Raw genomic sequence first — 24,303 nt, 5'->3', positions numbered from 1 at the left:
CTTTAAAAGCGCGAGCCGCTTCTGGAGCTGACAGCTTGTTCAGCAGTAGTGGTGCTCGTGGTGGTGGCGGAGGGTGCTCAGTTGACCAGACCTAAAGTGCTGGTGCAGCGTCATTTGGTTTCCCCACTGCCTATGCGCTTACTTTAGCAGAGCAATGGACGGGCAGATAGGAACACTCGTGACTGCTTCCTGGTTTCACAGGTGGGAGAAATGAGGGAAGAGCTGCGATCACGTCATTGGGCATTAACACACACTTGCACAGGCTATATTTAACCTACCTCTCCTTCCATTTCTCCTTGACTGCATAATGTGCCTGCATCTCGGTGACTTTGTCTCTATGTGTTTCTCTGCTTTTTTCCACAGAGAGATTTTATAGATTGGTGAAACTGGTGTTATGTGTCATGTCATTTGCGGGTGTAAATATATGTATGAATACAGATCTTTGGTGCTTGGTTTTGACTGCAGACCGTGTAACTGTGACTGGAGATCTCTGTACTCTGTTGGTTTTCAGTCTGTCACTATGGCAAACAGACACCTTTTTAGCTCTTTCTCTTGCCAGATAACGTCATATGGCATTGAACATGAGCACACACAAACATCTATTCGCCCACTCACACTCACTCTTCTTTGTGCTACTCCGAGCAGCCAGGCTAGTCGTGCTGCCTGACTGACTATTATCCTCCATGCTGGGGTCAAAGGCAGGGTTGACCAGACCAGGTTCATCTGACAGGAGGGCCACAGCAGCAGAAGTGGGGCCATCATTGGGCAGGGTGGCAATGGTGAGTTCTGAGGTGCTGTCAGTGCATTCGCCCTCCTGCGAGCGTCGCTTTCTGTCTGCTGAGAGCCCATAGTGAGAGGCTCCTTTACACCTACACACACGAAAAACAAAATGTCAGTAGCAAACTCAAATTACAAAGTGGCTGCAATTATTACTAGACGTGTTCATAAATAGATGACATTGATGATGTTTTAAAACATGCTCCAACTCCCTAATAAACTGAATTCTGAAGCAGTCAGAGTGAAAGTCAACACATTTGCGTTAGCAGCCAATGAAAAGGTCAGACTCTCAAGACAAATGCAAGCAGATTTCAGCATGTCCTCCACCCTCAGGCTTTATTCATGCCGACCTATATCTTCTGCTCGGGGATGGCCTCACACAAAGGCTGCTTATCTGACCTTAACACTCAGACAGCACCTCTCTGAGATACCACACAGGCTGTACAATAAACCACAACAACATATGGTAAGGGAAGATACATTTTCTAGTGCTCGCATTTAGAATTCATCTGTCACGCCATCTGAGGTTGGTCTAAAAATTTCATACTTACTCTCACAAAAAGAAAAAAATATATAAAAAGAGTTTTTGTACCATCTTTGTGACAGTATGTGCAATCACATGTAGGTTGGGTTTTCTGCTTTGAGTGTGAGCGTCCCTGACAGATGATTGAATACAAATGCAAGAAAGAGAGCGGGTAACTGACACAACATGTGAATATAAAACAGAAGTCGTTTGATAGTTGTTTTTCTCAAAAACAAATCTAATTCCTAAGTTCCAGCTGTCAACAACACAGCCGCAACACATTTCCACAGTCTGTCATACATAGACACACATACAATTATACACACATAATGCTACAAGCCACGAAAGGCTTTTCACACTGACAATATTAAATTGGGAATGTTTGTGTGCGAATTAAAGATATCCCTACAGAGCATGGTATTCTATTGCTGCAGAATTTTCTTCCATCTGAAAGTCATAAAGGCTTTGAGCTGATGCTTCATCAGACGCAGGAATAACTCTGGCTTGTCTCTCCGGCTGTCTCTGTGGAGCCATCAGCACAAACATTAACTGGGTTTTAATGAGCTGGATCAAACCCAGGCTTTGCTTCAACAGTAGCTCAGAAAAACAAGAGAAGCAGCACCCATTCTCCTGTGCTGTGGTCTGACAGGTAGGATATTAAACCAAAAAGGAGATGTAAATGAAAGCAAAGTACAATCGTGGGCATCATAGCAGTTACAAAAAGAAACTAGATTACTCACTGAGCCAGGTAAGCCATCAGCCCCTTAAGGGCACCACATCACTGGAAGTGGTATTTTGTCTCTATAATAAATATGTCTCAGTGGGGCATGCTGCTTTCTGTTCATATTTGGCAAGGAAAATAACTGAATCCTGAAGTAGATTCTACTTCCGAGCTGTAGTCAGGTACAACATTACACAAAGCTGAAATGCCCATTGATCTTCTTCTGACCTCAGAAACGTGCTACTGCGTTACGTCGCATGTGTTTGCCTGTGTGTGGGCTGTGCCACGGTGTTATTCTTGTTCATTCAGTTAGTAAATTGAACGCTATCAAGCATGTCCATTCAGCAACATACCACTTAACTGAGTGAAGTGGCTGAATAGAGTAATATTGCAATCAAGAGGAGAGGAGAGGGCAGCTCTGCAGTCTTGAGGGGCAGAAGCTTTCCTCACGTCACTCACTGTCAATTAGAAAACTTAAATCTAAATTCAGCTTGTGCACACTGCTCTGAAAGCAGAAACTCCCCACCTGTGCACGAATATACATGGAAACAATACATATATGCACATGGTACAAAGTGAACCTTTCTCTTAAATGCAACACAGAAACTGAAAATTGCAAAACAACTTGTGAACATAAGTGACAATTTTAGATGTCCTATCATTGTCACCTGATTCTATAAACAGATTAGTATTTCTAAGACTCCAGAGTCCAGAAGCTCTTGTGAGATATTATGTGTTGCAAATAACCATGGAAAACCTTCTGGCCTTTATATTTTTACTGGCACCATTGAAGGGCAAAGCCATGCAGCACTAATCAGAGTGAGGAGAGCATTAGTCATCCTCCTGTATGTTAGTATTGCTTTAAAGACGGCATTGCTGGATTGACAGTTGATCAGTGGCTAATTTATTATTCAGATGGTGCTGGTTGAAATATCCCTTACCATAAGAAAACATTGCTAGGATCAGTGGTGAACTGACCAGTGTAACCATTTACATACTGTACTGAAGTACAACTTTTATGTATTTCTATCCTATGATATTGGTAGTTTCTTATTCGATTCCACTGTATTCTGGAGGCAAATCTTGTACTTTAAACTCCGCTAGATGAATTTCATGGCCATAGTTATCATTAAATGCAAATTTAGATTAGAAATATAAAATATAATCACACTTGCAAATGATACAATATTATTATAGATTAAGCTACTCAGCAGTATATAAAGTAACTACGGTTATTTCCAGCTGAAGCATTAACCTTACATGAATTAATGAATGAGTGATCCAGGAATTTAATGAACCCTATATAACAGTGAAATTGGACATTTTGCATTACCAATAACTATGCTTTGATATTAATTAAATGGTATTTTGACTTTTCCTTTGAACTTTTTAATACTGTAGCATTACTGCTTTTTGTTTTGAGAGATCTCAGATATTCTTTTCAACAGTGTACAAAACAGCTTAATCAAAAATGTTTTTAGATTTTAACGCAGTACAACTTTTCCTGTAATGCTATTTGTATTAAGGCACTGGGCGCTGGACAACAGCCTGAAAATCGTGCTCGATATTTTCTAAGCCAATTTGCAACACTGGATTTATTCCTGATAGAATTTTCTGGCTTCCCATGGTTCCCTCTTAACTACTTCTTGGTCCCCTGTCTGCCATCACACAGAAAAAATAAATACATCCTGGAATCACTCAGCCTGCAAAAAAGACGGGGTTGTTTGGATGCAAGAATCAGTATCATGGCGTTAGATTCTCAGTTAACATCGATGCATCATGCATTAGTCATACAGAAAACTACTTAAAAGGATGAAAGAAGAAGACTTTTAGTTAGGCCTTAATTTTCGTAATATTATAGTAGGTATGTTAATGCAGCTCTGGCTATTTCTGTAAAACAATGTCCTTTTTTATTTCAAGTGTTTCTGACTTACATGTGTGACTGCTTTTCTCCACACACCCACACACTGATTTCACAGGTATTGTACTGTGTATAAGTAGTGGTCATGGCGAATATATGGAGTTCAATACTTAGACAACATTCTCCTGTTTTAGCATGAGTAGTGGAAAATGGAAAACCAAAGTCAGCCTGTGGAAACGTGCAAATACTATTGAATACGGGTTCATTCAGTTTTTACAGACCACCCAAAACTTGGAAAAAATGTCAGAAAAAAATTAACGAATGCCGTCTACACACCAGCTTTGAATGTGTGCGTTGCCAACAGATCACCTAAGATCTCGAAGGCTTCATTTCTTGCGCTGTGATGGGTCTCAGATAAAGACGTGACAGAAATATATCGAGACCCCTTACACTTTGAAACTTATAGGCGTCATAATACAAAGTCTGTGAGATAGCAGCATAGCGCTATTGTTTAGTTCAGGACCAGTTTATTAAAGGCTTTGTCTTCTGTTAATTAAAACCTCCTCTCTTTTCTTTAGGGAATAGGAGTTGCCTTAAAACCATAGCCGTATCTCTGCTGCTTAGAGTTTTAATGTCTGTCTTTTAATGCTAAGTCCAGAATCTGCACTACATGAGGTTGAAGGCAGGGAAGCATGATAGAAAGCCCTTGTCTCTCTCACCAGGGTGGTCCTGCAACCTTAGAGCCAAAGAAAATGAGCCAATTAAGTCTGTACACTGGAGAGGTGAAGTGCTTGCATATCCACAGAGAAATACACAAACAGCATACACTTCTCTTTATTTCCTTTTTTTTTTTTTTTTTTACATAATATCATGAAACATATCCTTTTATTTTAAAAATGGGACTTTGAGTGCTTATGCAAAGCTGTTTTTCAGCATCATGTTTCAGGAGATGATCACTCAGCTTAGAGGATGCTCATTAGCACTGCAGTATACTTGTCCTGGTCAGCCTCAGTTATCACATCATCTCTCTAAACCCCAGGATCTGTGACAAGATAAAGAGCGAAGACACCAAAATACCTTAGCGCTCAGCCCCTCCTGCTCCCTTTTACGCAACTACCCTCCCCTCCTTTTTCCCGAACTCTTTCCAGAGCAATAACAATTACCCATGATGCTTTCGGAGACACGCTGATCGTGCCCAAGCGCCCTGGCTGTTCATGTGATGTGAAATAAACACCAGCTCACAACTCATCAAAGCCCTTGAGATTCTCCAATCCTCTTTAGGGGTGAGTGGATTATCCTTTCTAACCCAAATACTCTCTCCGCTCCCTGACTGCCACGGACAGTCATGTTGGGCCACAGTCCGCATACAACGCAAATTACCTCTGATAAGGTGACAATTCCAGGTCAGACAGTCAGCTACAGCAACTGGGCTCAGCGCATACTTTCAAATGTAGGTAACAGATTATAATGATACATGCAGTTTGGAATCTAAAGCACTGTTTAAACACAAACTCACACTTTAAGTCTGTGGTGACACAGCCTCTGTTGACCTGCCTGTGAACTACAGTTTGACTGGCGTTGCATGACTAATGTGCCTTTCTTCTAATTCTTTTATTAATGTTAAATGCAGCGGCAGGTAGTTGTTCTTGATGAGTGCTGGCTCCTATTGCCAACTTTCAGATGGGTTTGAAAATATAACGAAGACATATAACGTGTGAGAACCCAGGAGAAATAAGCAGACGCTACACTGTGAGCCCGGAAGTAGACTGCACATGTGTGCGTATGTATATGTGTGTACAGAAGGTTTTACTGTGATATGTAAACAGTATATATACAGTTTCATAGTCATTTTATGGCTTAAAATGCTCCTGTCTGCCACACTGTAAACACAAAAATAACCAACTGATTGCACAAAAAGGCAAAAGCAATATTTGTTTTTGCTGTTTTGCGCCATTGGTATGTAAGGTATGTGCTCAAGAATGTTTGGCCACCCTCCTTATTGCGCTGGTCAAGTGGATCTATTAGGCTCTTTTCCCACTCCATAATTTTAGTCTTGGACTTCACTGACACTTCACTGTCTGAAACAAGCCATATTAGCTCCTTTCTCCCTCAATTCTAATTGGCTGCTTCTGGTAAAGAGGAGGTTTGAGGCTGAAGAGGTAGGTGGGGCTTCTGTATTTGAAAACAGAATTGTGGATGTGGATGGGATGATGTTAGTTTTATCTGCTCTCTTTGACATTATGCAGGTATATATATATATATATATATATATATATATATATTAAAAACAGAGCATTTAGGGCAGTCCAAAACCTGAGCTTTAAACCCTGGCCATGTTCAGTAAGAACATTCATCACTGTAACAGTATGTATGTGCCAAAAAATAAGGATTCAAAATTATAATCAGAAAATCAATCATGGAAATCCAGCAATTATGCATAGACTCTGGGCTTGGTGTACATCCAATCTAGCTGATAGAGGGAGTGAAAGCTGTCTATCTCTAACAGCTCTTGGCTGAATCCCAAGCATAACTTGTTTTAGAACAGTCTGAGCTGAAATAAAAACACAAGGCTCTGGGGAAGCACCTGTGGTCACAACACACATAGACACACAAAAAACGGCTGCACAAGAATGCTAGCGCAGTATCAGTAGGAGTGGCCGCCAGTAATTGAATTTGTGTTGATAAAACCTTGATGCAGAGTTGCTTCCTTGATTAGTGTAGTGAATCAATCACACATAAGGTGTGCATGCCACATACATAAAGTTTGATTTGGGGGGAATGGACAGAGTGATGCATAGATGCATAGATCAAGTGAAGAGAGAGTGACATAAAGACAGAGTAATCCAGTTAATGATGAACTAGAAGAGTATTAATCAGAGGATGTGCTGGTGTGTTGATTGGATCCGCCTGCTGTGAGGGGTAATCCCATCTGCCGCATGAGGAGGGGATGAGGCCAAACCTAGAAGGGGCCGCGTCTCCCGTGTGAGGACAGTTGGGATAAGCTTGTTTCTAAAGACGGATCTGCTAAATTGAAGTAGGAGGTGAGCTTCTGTTGGGCGTGACTTCTTACCGCATTTAAAGATAAGTGGGTGTTGAAAACAAAAGGGAACGCATACAGTAACCGATAAATCCCGTCTTTCTGTTTGAACTGTCTATTGTGCTCCTGTGCAGTGAGCAGTGGCTCCGCAGGTTTGGCAAGCTTAATGCATCTGAGCGTTCACAAGCGCAGATGAGAAGCCAGCACAGTGTCAGTCGAGTCAGCCTGTTACAACAGCCCGAACTCTGAGTCATGGTTTTTGACCAAATCAATATGTGTGATTATCAGTCGAGCCACGACCCCATGATCAGGCTTGAAGAATATTTATGCAGCATTTACTGTGTCAGTGTCTGGTTTCAACCAGGAGAGCAATCACATACTCTTTTTGTCAACACAGAAGAAGAGTTAAAGTAGTACTAAAACTGATTTATTCTCTGCTGTGTGTGGCTGAGCTGGATCTCAGCTTACTAATACACCTTACGTATGTCCAGCTCAACTGTGGCTGTTTTCCAGTGCTGCAGTCAAGCACGATGTGTACGTTGATGTGTCGACAACTCTAACTGTAATCCCCTCCACGCTACGCTGAACTGCATAATCATAGAGAATCCCCACCAGGCTGCTGTCCCACATTGCCTTTGGCACCTTTTAGCCTATATTTTTCACTCTATGCCATCCTAGCCCTTGGCAGTGTCCTGGTTTCTCTACCTCCACGTGCCATGGTACAACAGCCTGAAACACAGCCAGCACTGGTCAGCCCAACCAAAAGCCCTGACACTTAGTAGGCGACGTTCACGTGAGAGATTAACTCTACGCTGCTCTCCTCTCTGCTGTCAGTTACACTCTGTTAGATGCGTGCTCTGCAGTCTGCTCATATGGAACGCCTCCTGCAGATAAGCTGCTGCAGACAGGACGATGCAGAAAGCATTTCATGTCATACACGTCATGCATCAAAACCCATCAACAGCAGCAAAACTTTGAGTCAGTCATAAGCAAAGGTTAACTTATACTAATCTTTGTAATACACCTAACTTCTATCATGTAGCTAAGAAAGAAGGGCATCTGAATTAAAAAATATTAGACGTTTAAATTTACTTAAAGTCTCTCCTAATGAAACACCACGGTAAGACTCATCTTCAAACCTTTCTGCATGCTGACAGTACCAGACACACCTGAGAGGAAAGCTCTGCTGAAGTAAACACACTGATCTGCTACTCACTGCTGTTCATGAATAAATGAATACACACACCTGTTCTTTTGTGACTGTGTATTTACACATGCATGGCGTGCACTTCAATTATACAACATCAAATGCGTCTTTGGTGTGTTGATTAGTCCATATTTGTTTTATGTGAACAGTAATGTGCAATTTTAGATTAATGCATTAGTCTGAATTGCTTCAGTGTGTCCTTTGCATGTGTCCTTGCCCCATGTCTCCTTGCATGTTTAATTGTGTTGCTTCTGTAGACTTTGCCCACCTTTGCATATAAATGCTTGCATGGTTGATTCACTGAATTTGCTTCATAAACTAGAATCCCATGCAAAGAAATAATTAAACTGATTTAATTTTTGGAAAGCTGTGCAAGTACTTCAAGAGGTGGTAAGCATGACTTTTATCTTTTGGCTTCACTCCCACTGGCCTGCACTGTATCACTTGTATCTGCCTTGCTAGATACAATGAGACAGGGGGAGCTGCATGACTACAGAACAAAGATTAATATTTAATCCAAACAAAATTCTAATTAGTGAAGCCTGCCCCACACTAGGTTCAGACATGCGGCTAAAGGGGGCATGGAATGGCATGGCGCGCTGCCTCTGACTCGAGGTGGACCTGGTACAAACAAATGACTGGTATTGTTCAGATCCAAAGAGTGAGCGGCGGCTGGGTGTCTAAGCCTGTTAGGATGCGTTCATGCTGAAGTCGTCTGGAGCAATAGGAGTACGTATTGCTCGTTGTGATCAAACACCTCCGAGATGAGGTCTGAAAAGACGGAAGCTAAGCTAATCATAGTGTTTAAGACATCTCAGCTCAAGCCCAGAAATGAACACAGATTAATCATTAATGCTCTACAGCACGACACTGTGATGATCAGGGGATGCCACGTGTGCTGGGGGAGGGAATACGCAAGATCCAATGACTGGTGTGTGTGTGTGTGTATGTGTGCACTGTTATGATGTGGGCAGTAAATATCACACCCGGTTGCTGTGTTGCGTGTACCAGCGTGGTGTTTGTATTGGCTGTTGATGACATAATACAATGGCAGTAAACCTATTAAGAGTTTCATCACAGAGACATTAACTCTGCACTTGCAATGTTGGTTACACTTACTCCCTGTGTATAGCAAGTATAGTGTGTAAACAAGCCTGTACAAGCATACTGATGTGTAAATAAGACAGATTATAACCATTCTCGCTTTTCTCACACCATACAAACTCACTGAAGCAATCGCACACACACAGAATGACATCTGTAAGCGAAAGAACAGACTGAGAAAGACGAGTGGAGAGAGGGTGTAGGCTGAGGCGGTAGTCGCACAACGGGAGCTGGAGGCTGCTGCTGTCAACAGTATGGATAAAGACAAATGGTGTTCCACTGCTCACTAGCCAGGCAGAAAAACACCACGTCCGCGATTGTCTGCTTCTAGTTACTCTCTCTGTCATGTCATAATCAGCAAAAGCTCTACTGTCACCGGTACAGAGACACGCTCCAACACATGCTGTCAATATTTCTCACTTAGTGAGTGTCAGAGAGAAATCATATGATTTTATTTACAAACAAGCACTCGCTGAAAGGACCTGCATACTGTGCCTGCTGGGTACCATCACCATGGCAGCCGTATGTATAGCCAGATGGAAGGCAGGCACAGGAAGTGACCTTATACCCTCCTGTCTCCTCTCATCTCCCCTCTACTCTTTTCTGTGCTCTGCATGGTTCATCCACTCTATTCTTCTTACATCCTCAACCACTTCTTTCTGTGTATAATTAAATCAGTTTGACCTATCTAATATAATAAATCTGTTTTACTTGATTTGCAGTATTTACAGTGTATCACCCTTCTTTCCTCTCCTCTTTGGCATCCATTGCTGCCCAACACGGGCTCTTGCTGTCTGCAGGAGCTAAAGCCCCACTCAGTGCAGAGAGCGCATAAAATGAAATGAGGGGATTTGCGAGGCGGTCCATTGTTCCATGTGTTCATGCAATATAATGGGACATTTCCGACAGACTGGAGAGAAGAGCAATTGCTGAGCTCCGGGATCACAGAGCTTTGAGTTCACACGGAGCTAGTGAATGTAGTCAATGCTTACTCCCACACAAAGAGAGACCGAGGAGCCAAGAAGGAAGACGGTGTGACGTACAGTAAATGTATTAAATGTTAGATTATCCATCAATGTCAATTTGCAAGCAAAAAATAAAAGTATTTGCAACTTTTCTCTGGTCTAAATGACTTGGATCAAACTATTGGCCAAACAAAACAAGCACTACTAGGACATTACATCATATGACTAATATTAACTAGAAGTGTATTCTGCAGATCAGGTTATAATGAACACAGAAATGTTGACACAGATGTTTCCATGTGCATTAGTTCTGATATAATGTTTGATGCAGAATTAATTAGAAGGAAATGTGCAGCAACAGGTGCATTATTATGTTATGTTGTTTCCAACACAGACAGATTTCTCAATTTGTTCAGTATAACAAAATGAATGTGTGTATAAGTGAATGTGTAGTTTATTTTCAGTAGATGCAAACTGAGAGTAGCCAGATATGAAATTTTAATGTGGTGAAAGTCTGTTCCACAAATAAACACAGAGTAGTTACAACCGTCCGAGAGCCCATACAGGCTGTACACACACAGTGTTTGTGTGTGTAAAAAATACTCGCTTGTGTGTCCAAATACTGTATTGCTCCAGTCAATACAGTAGTGACACACTAACACACATGCTACTAAAGAGAATGAGATAAAGGCAGAGATGCCATGCTGCAGTGCCGCTCTGTAGCATCCCAACCGTCCTGGACAGCATAAAGCACAACCTGCTGGCTCTGCTGTGTTTTAGCGCCACAGCAACCAGTGACCAAAGCATCAGGAAGCAACTGACTGGTTGTTTTCACAACAAAGAAGAACACCCTGACTCTTCAAGCGATGATCCGAATGTCAACATTGGAAGTAATATACAAATATGCATTAACGCTCTGAATGCAGACACAAAGAAATGGGTTTTAAAAGTAAACAAAATGCACGATTACACATAACAGCTGCGCTGATGGAGGGATAGGATGGGTAGATGTTGATGAAGAGGATGCAGGAGGAGGCTGAGTGTTGTACTCACAGTTCTGAATAGAGGATGTGCAGGTTGCCCAAATTGTCTGTGTAGTTGGCCGGACTGAGCCAGGGCAAAACTAGCAGCAACAGAGCCTTCATGATCAATGCTCTGCTCCTTTTCCTCTCTTTTCTTCCCTGTTTCCTCCTTTCTGAACTATAGCTCTCTCCTCTCCTGTTCCCCCCTCCTCCCCCTCCTCCTCCTCCACCTCCAATTCTCCGAACCTGGCCGTGCTGACCTACCCCTCCTCGCCTGTCTTTCTTCTCAAGGGGCGCTCTCAGATTTGAATTAATCCTCGACTTCCTTCCTTCTAGCCTCTCTTTCCCCCTTTTGTTTTCCCTTCTCTACTTATGTCTGTGTGAGTTTCTTCCTCTGCCTCAGGCTGGTTGCCTGGTCATCTCAGCTGCAGAGGCAAACGGGCCAGTTGCCAGAGGTTGAAGACGTAGTGGAGGAAGAAGAAGCAGCAGAAGCAGGTGCAGAGAAGTCCCGTTGGTGCACAAGAGGAAGATGTAAAAGTACAAGAAGAACAGGAAGAAGACCCTTGCAAAGGTGGCACATTTGGAATACAATTTGAGATGTACGGCCCCTTAATCTGCTCTGGGCACTGGCGAGTTGTAAGAGGATTTGTGCTCGTATGCGTGTGTGTGCATGTCAGTCTCCCTCTGTGTGTGCGTATGTGTGCGCGTGTGTGTATGTCAGAGAGAACAGCGCAGGCTGTGACTTATACTGCAGCAGAAACCACTGAGGTGGGGGGGATGGAGCAGACCAAAAAAGAGACAGCAGGGGGGGAGAGGTACCAGGTGCGCTGTGATTGGCTCTACCCTCTTCACATGCGTACTCTCACGTACACTCCCATACATACATACCCACAAGTACAATCTCTGCATTCACCTCCCCCCTGCCTGCACATACATTCACCCGTGAAGGGGAGGATAGAGAGTATGTTGCCTTCCAAAACCCTCGCCCCTCCTCTCTAACGATGGACTAATCCCAGTGCAGCAGATTGGTCTGATCGCTCAAAAGAATCTGCCTACATGTGTGGAAACAAAAAAGACAGAGCATGACCAAAACACACCGGCAAATCAATATTCTCTGCACGGGTGGAGCCTTGTTATCCTGAGTGACATGAATGAGAAATATGGGCGAAAAAGGAGAAGATTTAGAATAAGTCTTTACTGACACACTGTCCATTTTCATTCATTCATTCCATATTAATTCAATTTTGCAATGTACAAGAGCTGGTAAATGGAAGGGGAAAGGTAATTCATAATAACAAAGGATGAATCCATTCACCAAGACTTCTCCACCTGTTTAGATTGATTGTGGAGAAGCTGTGGGAAACATGGCTGGAGGAGAGCTGTGTGCTGACAAACTGTATTAGGTGTTGGTGACAGCAGCCAGCATTAACTATTGTGATTTGATTTTAAATATGAGTAAGATATATTTAATCTGCTAACTGCACTGATGGTGTTTGGGGTATGCATGGGGCTTCTTTCATCCTCTTCTATCTTTTCATTCATTTGTAGTAAACAGAGTGCAATGGAAGTGAATATGAAATGCAGGAGGACATCTGATCTATTTTTATTCCGTTCTATCAAATCTCACCCTCAGTCGCGTTTCCGTCAGTTTATAATTCATTTATTACTCAAAGTAGAGCAATCAAGCCATATTCTATTCATGTAGTCCAAAATTACAAGTCTGCCTTTGCTTTCTGTTTTCTATTTTGCTCTTATATTTTCCACCCTTATCCGATTTTCATAGTGTTGAGCTACACTCAAAAAACACACTTGTAAATTGTGGTGTAAATACCCTGTCTGGATGAATTTCTCATGGATGGAGGCAGTATAGTTACCGGCTGAAGTTTTTCCTCAATGCGTTTGTGCATCTGTGTGTTAATGCATGCATGCATGCAAACTGAGGCATAAGTTGTCCGGCAATATTTGAACAGTACGCACAGCAACAAGACCACAGGGCACGGAGGAAATGGAAAAGTAATTGGATTGTGACAGGATGCAGTTTGTGAACAGAAGCCAGTCTGCCCCACAGGACTCATTTCATTCTCTTGCACATTAACTTGGAGTCACAAAAGAGGCATCATAACATACACATAAACACATACTCCAACCACATTATTACTTTTCATTTCTCACTCACAGCAGCCAATCCATCATACTGACACAAAGTCATAATCTTTAAAAGTTTTTACAGAATATTTTTGTATTCTTGACATTCTGCTTTAAAGTCAGCTTACAAACCAAGGCTGTTTAAGCGCTAATAAGTAACATGTAAAGGAAACAAAGAGATGGTGTGACAGTGTTATAGCGTTTATCTGTGTTGCATCTTTTTCCCAGCTTCGTGATATTCTCTATTGCAGGAGCTTGCAATACAGTAGAAGTGCCTACTCTCTTTTCCTAGAGCTCTTTTTTAAAAATAAATTATGCAGTAACACTTTATGTATTTCTTCTCTCTGCTACTATGGTAGTACTAACGAGAAACCGTGTCCTGAAAAAGTACATTTATCTAGCTCCTTCAGTGGTTCACTCTCTGCAGATGGTGAAGCAATTGAATTAAAAATCTTTGCAATAAAGACTGTGGTTGCTTGGTTATTTAGTTAGGTTTCCAAATAAGTCAGTTTCTTTTTTTAATCTTAGCAGTTTTACAAAGTACTTTCTAATTCATCCACTCAACCAGACACATTAAAAACTCTTGTCTGCCATTGGTAGCAGCTTGGGCACCTCCACTAAGACACCTGTCCCATGGAGGTGTCAAAGACTGAACCATTCACTCTGCAATTAGGGGCTTAGTGCCCTTTTGAAACAGAGACCAAAACCCAATAATAACACATCAATCCAGATAAGAACCACTAATGTATTAAACAAAGAATCAGAATCAGAGACATTATTTCATATGTCTCAGATATTAAGGTTACCTATAACACCCTTCTCTGCAGAGTGTGTTATGTCATCTAATATCAAATAGGTATATGTAAATAACTATAAATCTGCTATAAGAATTACATAGACAGGTAAAACACTTTTCCGCTTCCCTCACTGGGTGGCTTTTCTCCCTCTATGAGTGTCTATCTAGTGAAACACTAATTCGAACATGTTCACCAAAACCATAAACAGAACAGTACAGAATGAAATGAAATAAAATAAAATAAGCACAGAATAAAATAGAAAATGTCTGCATGCATCACATGTATTTACATAAGCTTTGAACTACTCCTCAGTGGGCATTGGAGGCATACTTGAAAAACAAGGTAGTTTTCATAAAAGGAAAAAGGAGATGAACAAAATGCTGTCATGCTCAAGGCAAAATATCATCAAAACAGAACTCTGGGTAAATTGGCTAATATGAAAAACATGAGAATGAGAGACCTTCAAAGCAGAAAAAAAAAGATTTTGTGCATTATAGATAGACACATAGCTACATGAAACTAGCGAATGAAAAGAAAGAAAAGAAAATACCTGGGGGATCACATAAGGAGGCTATTTTTTTTTTGCCATATCCTATATATTCATACAGGGAAAAGTAATAGAAAACTGAAAAGATACTGAAGATTACATAGTTGAGATGTTATTCTTGATTGCAGAGATGTGTCCAGGATGGCATTTTCTCTATCCAAAGGCCAATAAAGGTCACAAATGATTAGATTAGTATGAAATCAGCTCTGAACAGATGGCATGGCTGTCTAAGTCATTAGAACTCCTGACACATTGCCAGATTTTGGGGTAGCAACAGCCAGAAACAGTCCACCCATCATTAGAACATAAAATACAGGCAGAGGGAGGAGCAGCGTTACACACATGAAATGGGTACTGAAAGCACATCTTGACTGGCTTAATTTCCCCAAATTCCATTTTGAGTTTTTATAAAATTTTAGGAAATTTGTTCCAATCCTAAAGCATAGTTAAGTTTTGTCTTATTGCTATATACTTGGAGGGCCATAAAACAAACTGCCATGGCACTGATTCTACAGCAGAAAGCATTTTTAGGTTTCTAACCCATGCAAAACAACGTGGATTTACTCTCACATTTTAAAGTGCTATTCTCACATTAGCTATTTAACCATCTGAAGGACAAAAGGATATAAATGAAGAGTGGGAGCAAAATTAATAAAGGTGCTTACACATGGAATGCACAGGAACAGCTTGACAGGCAAGAAAATATATCTTTGCAAATGAAATGATAAAATGATGAAATTCACTGTTTGGAACTCCTCTCCAACTCACCGCTGAGTGAGTTGTTGAAAAGAACTTACAGTATTTGTATATAATTTCCTCCTGTGTCACTTTTGTCCTGTTAAAATTACACGAAGGCGTTGATTATACTTGCTTGCGGACATGGAAACAGACAGCTGGAGATAGTTTCTGTTAAACTTCTTTAAATCTGCTGCCCGGAGCGCTTGTGTACTTTATACATTGTACACATGTAAGTGCAAGTTCATAAAAAACAAGCAGGCTCATAGACATTTGCACAGATGCTCGCAGTCACTGTCTAAAGATGACATGTGTCATGTGACCCAGGGTTTTGAGTTTCCGTTCTGGACTTATTTTCAAAAGTTTGAAGGAATGACGTTGGGTTTTCCAGGTTATCATACGTTTTGGGTTATCTAGTTTCTGAACATGTCTCTTTCCTGTGCCTCTGAGCTTGTATTTATAATTCTTGATTTCTGGTCAGTTCATGTCTTTCCTATTCTGATGTCCATGTCTGTTTCTCCCCTGTCCCAGTGTCTAGCCCATGAATCTCAGTGTTTGTTACTTCCTGTCTTATTTTGATAGTCTCTCATCCTGTGTGTGTTGTGTTCTGCCTCGTCAGTCAGATTAGTTTCAGCTGTGTTCCTACCTGTGGTCTGTTCCCTCGTTATCCCTTGTGTATTTATGTCCTCAGTCTCCCTTGGAGTGTGGTTTTGTTTTTTTCAGTGAGGTCTATGGTTCCTTAGTAGTTTCCTAGTTTCCTGTTCCTAGCACCTAGTTTCTTGTTGTGAGTTTAGTTAATTCTCATTGTTTCCAAGTGCTGCACCTGCCGAACCTGCCACAAGGCTGAATTGTGACAAAATGACACGGCCATTATGGACCCAGTAGCTCTCAACCCCTTAGATGAGTTGAAGGAGGGCATGATTTTAAGGTGTAAGGATATCAGGGAGCAGTTAGTTATAGGCTACAAAGACTGGTATCCACCATTCCTTGGTTACTGGACTTACTACATGAGGGTGATTGAAACTGACTTTCTCTGTCTGGATCAAATAAAGCCAGTGAAACAAGACTGTTTTCAATACAACGGGACCTAAGACTGATCAGTGTGCAACAAAACAGGCTAAATCAAAAGACTGTTAATTCAGTTTGTTTAGTTTCTTGTGTATATCTAAGCCAGTCGCTATCAAATATGAGTTTATTGCTCCTGAACTGACTAATAATGAACTCTCTGTTCAAAGTCCTCTGTTTCTGAGCTGGCAAGTAATAAATCAGTTAATTTTGATTCTGTGCCCACCAGTTGTGAAAATAACATGTCTAGGGGTTCAGAGCCTGTGGATAACCCGGTCTCAGGGTCTGCTCCGTCTTCGTCTTCAGCATCGCGGTTGACCTCCAGATCCTCTTTGTCTCCACCGCTAGAAAAAGCCCCTGAGTTTTGCCCCGAGGCATTGTCGATTTCCTGAACTATGTGTGGTTTTTGGTTTTTTTGGACTCTGTTTGTCTCATGCACCCTGTGTCTTAGTAAGGACTCATAAATTATCTCTGTCTTTGAGTGGTGCACCTGGGTCCTTACAGACTTACGGAGATGAAAAGTATAATCCCGACCCAAGACTACTAGTTTCCTATAGTTTATAATTTAAATATACTTGATAGATTCAATATATAGAGAATATTAACCAACATCTTTCAATAAAAACTCAAAGACGCCATGTACCCACTGGACCCTGATGGAAATGTTTAAATCGGCATTTCACTGAAACTATTCTACATTCCTGCAAACAGTGGGTAGAGTCATCTTTCTGAAAGCAGTCTCTCACCTCTACAGCTGAATCCTTCTGGGAACTGGCCTCAGAGAGCCACACCTCATTATAACATTCACATTACATGAAGGAAAAGACTAGGGAAGAAATGACAGGCGAAAAGATGAGCAAGAAAAGAAGGTATAAAAAGAGCATAAACAGATGAAACGAGTCTATGTTTTGGAAATGGGAAATAAGATTCAGGGAGGGACAAAATTTTTAGAGTTTAAGGCGTTTTAGGCAATTTGATTTTTCTAAGTTTTAAGTGCAAATGAATAGGAAATACTCCTGGTGCTTATGTGTGGTGTGGGGCAAGATTCACTAATTATCCCAGCGGCCTTTGGGCTAAGGAAGTGTTAATGAGCATTAATGAAAACAGACCCAGACTGAGAAAAAAGGAAGTGCTTTCTTTTATAAACAGAGGATCTGGGCCTAGTTTAGATGGAAGTCTCGTTGGAAGAACTCTAGCCTTTGGGACTGGAGCTGTGGGCTAATGATGACGGGAGGAGGAGGAGGGCGGGAGACTTGGAGTGTGTACTTACTTCAGGTCATTGTAGAGTTTAGTAGACACATCAAAACCAAATAGAAGAAAGGAAAAACCAGGAGCTAAAGTACTTGCTTACTTTAATAGCAATACTAATAATATCATTTTTAAACAGGGAATTTAATGGTGCAAACTGTTTCTACCAGCCTACCTGAACTTGATGTGGTCTTCCAGTTGACCACGGGGCATTGTTTCAGTGCAATGGTCAGTGAAGGGACAAGCCACGGACAGCTTCTCCAGCAGCTTGTGGACCAGAAGGCTGGGCTTCCTGCAGGTCTGCAGCATGAGGGGTTCACGGCACACAGGACAGAAGTCACTCTCCAGCAGGAAGCTGGTGAGACACTCTTGGCAATAAGTATGTCCGCAGGGCGTGTCCAGAGGCTTGATGAGTGGCTGCAGACAGATGTGACAGATGAGGTCATCGTCCACTTCATCCTCGTAAAGGTACTCATGGTTCTCTTCCAACTGATGACTGTGGCCACATGATGCGCACAGTTCAGGAGTCGGAGACAATGATCCATAGTCTGAAGGGGAAAGAGGTGGAGCTGATGCTTCAGCCATTGCCGTGGCAACTTCAGGGTATGTACTCTGCTCCTGGATACTCATTTGGAGAACACTTGGGATGCCATGTTAGAGCTGGTAAGGAGGTCATTAGCAAAAGAGAGCTGTGGGGAAGATAAATATAATGCAAACAGACAAAAATGTAAAAAAATATAGTCTGTATTCAAAAATCAAGTGCAACAGTGTTACCAGCAATGCTTGTAGGGTATTTTCACATTTCTGTAGATTATTTACCTAACAACAAGTAACTGTTGTTGTGATTTGGCACTATATAAATACAACTGAACTGAATTAAATGACTCCAATTATATGAAACTGCTTCATGAGTAATACTGATGCATCACTATATAAGCCACATTTACCTGTTTTAGTTGCTCAAAATTAAATCACTTTGAAGTACTATAAATTTCAGGGTCACTATTTGGGTCCAAAGAGTGACATATATCTAAAAGGGCGATTTGCTCATCCTTTTTTTGCTATGAAAATACTCATGATATCTTGGAGGAGCCGAGCAGGGACACTTTTATTTTTATATTTTTCAAACACAACTACAGAACATGTTGTGTGCAGCAGTCCTCCAAACCTGTCTTTTCTCCTCAGTTTGATTTTCTGCACTGACACAGAGAAGAGAGATCGAACAAGTGAGATTTCTTCTGTGGATGCAGCAACATCAATACTACTCATGTCAGCAGAAAGTGCAGAGACAGATAGAATCAGATAAGTCTTCAGCCTCCTGCTCAGTGTACAGCCTGACAAACATACATCACTGTTAATCCACAGCAATGTGACATGATTTTAGACGTGCCAAGTCTTTTTTTTTTCTTTACTGATACACAGGTTTACATTGTGAGTGTGCCAATGAACGCGTCATATCCAAAACCCAAAACAGGCATGCTATTTGGGCACATGGACACAAACAGATGGGCTCAGTGAGGCACACGTCACCTTGGCATAAGCCATCTTGTTGACTCTCCACATGCTTTGTTTCTGGACCCACTGCTGGGTGTTGGCTGCTTAATGAGACACTAGATCAAGTTAGAAAAACAAAACAACAACAACAAAACTTGTGTTTGGAGCCTACAAAATATTTATGTAATCCAAGCCCTAGTTCTGTTTTAATTGGACAGATTCCCATGCTCTTCTGCTAAATAATTTATTTCTAAAAAATTATAACTAACAATAGACTTTGATGTGGATTCCAATATGGTAATACATACAAATCTGTCCTACCTCTTTGTGAATACATGCAAATGTCCAGATTAACCACCAAGCTGCAGAATTAATCAATATAATTTCTTTTTACAGTATGAAATTGTTGGGTGGCAAGTTGTGAGAGCCACAAGCTTACAGTCTTTTGGTATGCCGGGTAGCGGAAGGCTAATAAGTAGAGGCTTAACAGTCTTAACAAAGATGAACTTTCCCTCTGAGAACTTGTGGTGGCACAGCTGATTCATCACACACTGTGGCAACGTCTGACTTTGTCTATGAAGCAGAGCACTTTCATCACTACACAGGAAAAGCTACAGACAGAAAAGGGGAGGGAAAGAGACCAAGTACCTGTCAGTAGGTGATGAGAACAAGAAAATGGTGATTCATAGTCAAAGTAAATAAAAAATAAAGCTTGTCTAATATTCTCTTTAGCTTACGTCTGTTCTCTTCTCGCACTTGACGCAAAGCTGTTAAAAAACGATTCAAACTAACAATAGTATTAAACAGTGATGTGAAAAAGCAAGAGCACAGAGAAATAAAAATGAAATCTGGCATGCACACCCTAGAGTTCGGTAGCACGGGGGGTGCTGGATCAAAAAGAAAATTCTAATATGTTAGACCACTACAGAGCTCGCGTATAATGATTTTATAACATTCCAAACAAGAAGAAGAGCTCCAACTTCTGGCTCATCAAATGAACATTGATGGGGTTTTTTCTTATACATACTAACAAACGAATATTTCAGCCTCGTTGAAGTGCTGAAACTGAGAATCTCAAATGATACCACAAGGAAATGTAGTTTTTTGGCTTTAGAAGCCAATATTGACCCATTAATAAACTTAAAATGTAATTATGTATCTATGTCCGTTTGTATCCTATCTTCTCCTTAATGTGAATCTAAGAGGGTACACGGTCTATTACAACTGGGATTAAATTATTGAACTTAAATTATTGACCAAAGAAATCAATACATGCTCTTTGTCACTTTGTATAAAATATAAAAAGTGTTTAAAATTTCACAAATTGTAATGTCCAGAAGAAATTTATCAAGAGCTAAAATTGATATTGAGTAGAAATGAGTTAAGCCCATTGATGCAGCCCTTAACAACAGGCCAAGTTTCTCATGTGGCCCCCTGGGAAACTTAATTGCACAAGGGGCCACATGAGAAACAGGTAGCACTAGGAGCTACCTGCGGCTCCTGGGACAACACTGGTGGTTCTCAGGAAGGACTTCCTTTTGTGTCAAATGCGTCACTGATCTTGGCATGATCTTGACTTGGCTCAGTCCTGCGCATAAGAACATCTTCCAACAAACGCAAGATATTCCAGAGAGAGGAAAGACAACTTTCACCCAAAGATGGGAGGCCCTACCTTTCTCTGGAAATCGGTTCTGTTCAGTCAAGTCAAATCACAACAGCTGCCTTAAGGAACTTTACATTGTAAAGTAAAAATACTACAGTAATAGTGACAAAAACACAGACAATCAGATGACCACCTATGATCAAACATGCGGTGAGAGTGGGAAGGAAAAATTACATTTTAACAGAAAGAAATCTCCAGAAGCAACAGGCTCAGGGAGGGGCAGCCATCTCCCGTGACCGGGTGGGGGTGAGGGGAGGGAGACAGGACCAAAGAGACACCGTCAATCAAGATATATAATTCCTGTTTGTGCTGTTTGTCATTGTGCTGCAAATTTTTCGAACTTTTAAAAACAATTTCTCACAGGGATCATTGCATTTCTTCTAACTTACAATCAAAGATAATCTTATGTTCGGTTATTCCAACAGATCGATGATGTCTTCCATTGGGTGTAGTTCTTTTTTCTCAAGAATTTTACAGTGGAGAAGTTGAGCCTGACATGCATAAATAACATCTATACAACATGGCACAATAGCAGGGATATTCCCAGTGCTGCTACATGTATCTACATGCAGACATTTCATGCTTTTGCACACCTTTTTTTTTTCCATGCAGGCATATTCAGTGGACACACCCGTGCCTGAGGAGCATTGGCTCATACTGGATCATTCCTAATCTCTGAAGTGATAAGTTCACTTTGTCACAACAGTCCTGTGGGACTGCTGCTCTTTCCTCACAACAAAATCATTCACGACAGCTAATTGACTGAACCTTGACTACATATTGTTGACGTTTAATTATTGACTACACCGGCCATCTAGTATCCAAAGAGAATGAGAAAGGTGGGGCTGTCAGGCTCAAGGCTTTCAGTTTGGACTACAAAGTAAAAAAGATGTTTACATGGTAAATACAACACTCAGGGTAGTCTTTATTTTCATCTTTGAACTATAGTTATGCCAGTTGTTGGCTGTCTAGGCCTTATGCAACTGAGTGCAAAGAGAGGTGTTTATTTAGCATAGCGTGAGCCTTCTTTCATACAGTTTGCACATTGTCTTTAACTACCATTGTTTATTCACTCTCAGGTTTCCTCTCCTGTGATCTGAAATAACTTGATGAGTTAATAAAGAGACACGGCCATGCCAAGTCAGCTTCTTTTCTTAACAAACGATTGTGAAGAATAAGCCATTAATTAGGTAATTTCTGTATCAGCATTCTCATTGTCCACACTGAGCTAGCTTGTTGCTATGTACAAATCCACTCCTCATTTCTAGTCACAGACATCAAACCATATTTGTATCGACCAAACAAAACACACCCTCAGCGTAAAAGTCAAAGCCTGAGAAATCAGACAAAGTATGAGTGTCTGCAAAGCAAGTTCATGCTGCAACATAATGATCTCTCTGTCAAATCAAAGCACCGTGTTACTGTAATTGACAAGGAAGACACCTGTTACAGGTGTAGCTTAAAGACCGTGAAGATAATAAACTGATCTGTGACTCGTGTTAGGAGAAATCTCACTTAGAGAGTGGAAACAATAAGTTCCTCATTGACAAATGGGTTAGTCATCATATCATAAAAATATTTAAATAGTACCAGATAACCTGCTGACAGGTCAATAATCAAGGACTCTAAGCGTAACATAGCACAAGGCAGGCTGGACTCAGGCACAAAAGTTACGTGTTGTAGAGCATAGGCAGTTGTGTTCAGACATGTCCATGAGACAGAAAAATTCCAACAAGCCATTTTTTCTTTTCATACAAACATCTGTTTTGCAATCACACAGCGATAAACATTGGAAAAACAGCAACAATCAGCCATCTATCTATCTATCTATCTATCTATCTATCTATCTATCTATCTATCATTGAACTGTACACCAAATGTAACACAGCATAATATTTTTGATTTCTTCAGCGCATTTTGTTCCTTTTAGAATAAACAGGGGATGTGCAAATCAAATATTAGTATAATTTCTGCCCTTTTACTAATCTCTGCATTAGGCTCGTGGGTATGTTTGTGTATTCTGGCCTCTCTCTGAGTTCATAGCAATCTGAACGTTGAGTCTGAGCCAGACCTGACACCTCAATCTGGGAAAACAGCTGAAGCCAGATGTGAAACCCCATGAAGCGTCACTTGTATCTGAATGGCTGAGTGGGTCAGCACAGACTATACTTAACACCAGTGCACATAGGTAAGAGAAAATCGACATACTCTACACTCACATATAAAATACAAATTTAATGCAAATTCTTTCCATGCAAACACCGGAGCAGCAATAACTGCTGGCATGACGTTTTGTGTAACTTAGTGAAGCATTTAAGATAAATAACAGACATGCTTCTAATAAAATGTAAAATAGGAAACTATACTTACATGGCTTCATTAGCAACATTCACTTTCGGCAGTGCAGTTCACCTGAACAGGTAAAGTCTGGCAGGCAGTGTAACTTTAAACCATTCAGAGAGGAGGTGGAGGGGAAGGACAGGAGAGTTAAATGACTCCGTAAAGAGGACTTTGTCCAACTCAAGCAAACTGGAGACCGGCTGACAGTCTTCATGTAGAAAGAGAGAAATTTTATCCTGCTGCTGGACTTTATAAAATACGGAATGAGTCCAAAGCGGAGAGGATTTCTCCTGTGTGAGCCCAGAACCTGCTCACCTCTAAACAGGCAAAGGTGATCAGGAAGTGGGCAGAGAATAGAGGCGTGGTTAGAGAAAAGGTAAATAAGAGAACTGCCCAAACCTGTACTGGGAGTTCAGCAGAAGCTGGATTTTCTTCTAAAACAGTGTGGGCAGAGGAAATGAAACCTTGAACTTTGTGTAAAAGGCAACTGAAACACTTCAAAAGTGACTAGTGCTAATAACAAAAATATTTTTAATGAACTAAAATGTCATGCAAAATGCCACCAGTGGCTTAAACTACAAGTTCAGACAGGACCTTTCTATAACATGGCAAAGATTTAATAACCCACTAAGCATTTCAAACACCTACATGATTGATTTTCTGTAGACCACTTACTGAAACAGAAACACTGTGCTCTGTAGTTTAGCAGAAAGCCCATAATCTGAGTAAATGACAACATGTCTCAGGTTTTTATAATGTTGCCAGGTACTGTAGAGTAAGCATTTAAACCTTTCTACAAGACAGGAATCGGAATACTTGCTAGTTGTATGTGACTTTCTTTCTTATCATTGTCTAAGCTTTCCTTTAGAAAAGCTGCTTTTAAATCCATGCGTGTGATTCCAGCTTTGCACAAAACAGTTGTTATCCTTTGTGTTTTCACGTGTGGCTTCCTTCTTTGCTTTTCCTACCTCAGGCTGCTCTTTAAACACAGATACTGTGAGCCACAGGTGCTCCAGACTAACTGCAGACATGAAGTGACAATTCTTTATGAG

At 41.0% G+C, this 24,303-nt stretch overlaps 1 protein-coding gene across 6 annotated transcripts in view; it reads right to left on the bottom strand.

Annotated features, from left to right (window-relative positions):
- lnx1 (ligand of numb-protein X 1) overlaps positions 1-23,591 on the bottom strand; it is a 34,256-nt gene extending 10,665 nt beyond the window's left edge. For 2 of the 6 annotated variants that reach the window (XM_026158714.2, XM_026158716.2), the window contains exons 1-3: positions 23,282-23,591; positions 17,930-18,443; positions 616-869 (exon numbers count right to left, since the gene is read on the bottom strand). In XM_026158714.2, the coding sequence (XP_026014499.1) occupies positions 616-869; positions 17,930-18,384 (709 nt within the window). In that variant the 5' untranslated portion in view covers positions 18,385-18,443; positions 23,282-23,591. Of the gene's footprint in view, positions 1-615; positions 870-11,248; positions 12,249-17,929; positions 18,444-19,284; positions 19,304-23,281 lie in introns of those variants that run through there. The other 4 variants (XM_026158715.2, XM_080297922.1, XM_026158717.2 and 1 more) reach the window with 4 other exon arrangements.
- Between the last annotated feature and the right edge of the window lie 712 nt (positions 23,592-24,303).

Source organism: Astatotilapia calliptera, chromosome 23 (assembly GCF_964374335.1).
Source record: "Astatotilapia calliptera chromosome 23, fAstCal68.1, whole genome shotgun sequence".
In the NCBI taxonomy this organism is placed as follows: domain Eukaryota; kingdom Metazoa; phylum Chordata; class Actinopteri; order Cichliformes; family Cichlidae; genus Astatotilapia; species Astatotilapia calliptera.
Note: the sequence above shows the minus strand (reverse complement) of the source record. Positions and strands in the feature narration are given on the sequence as shown.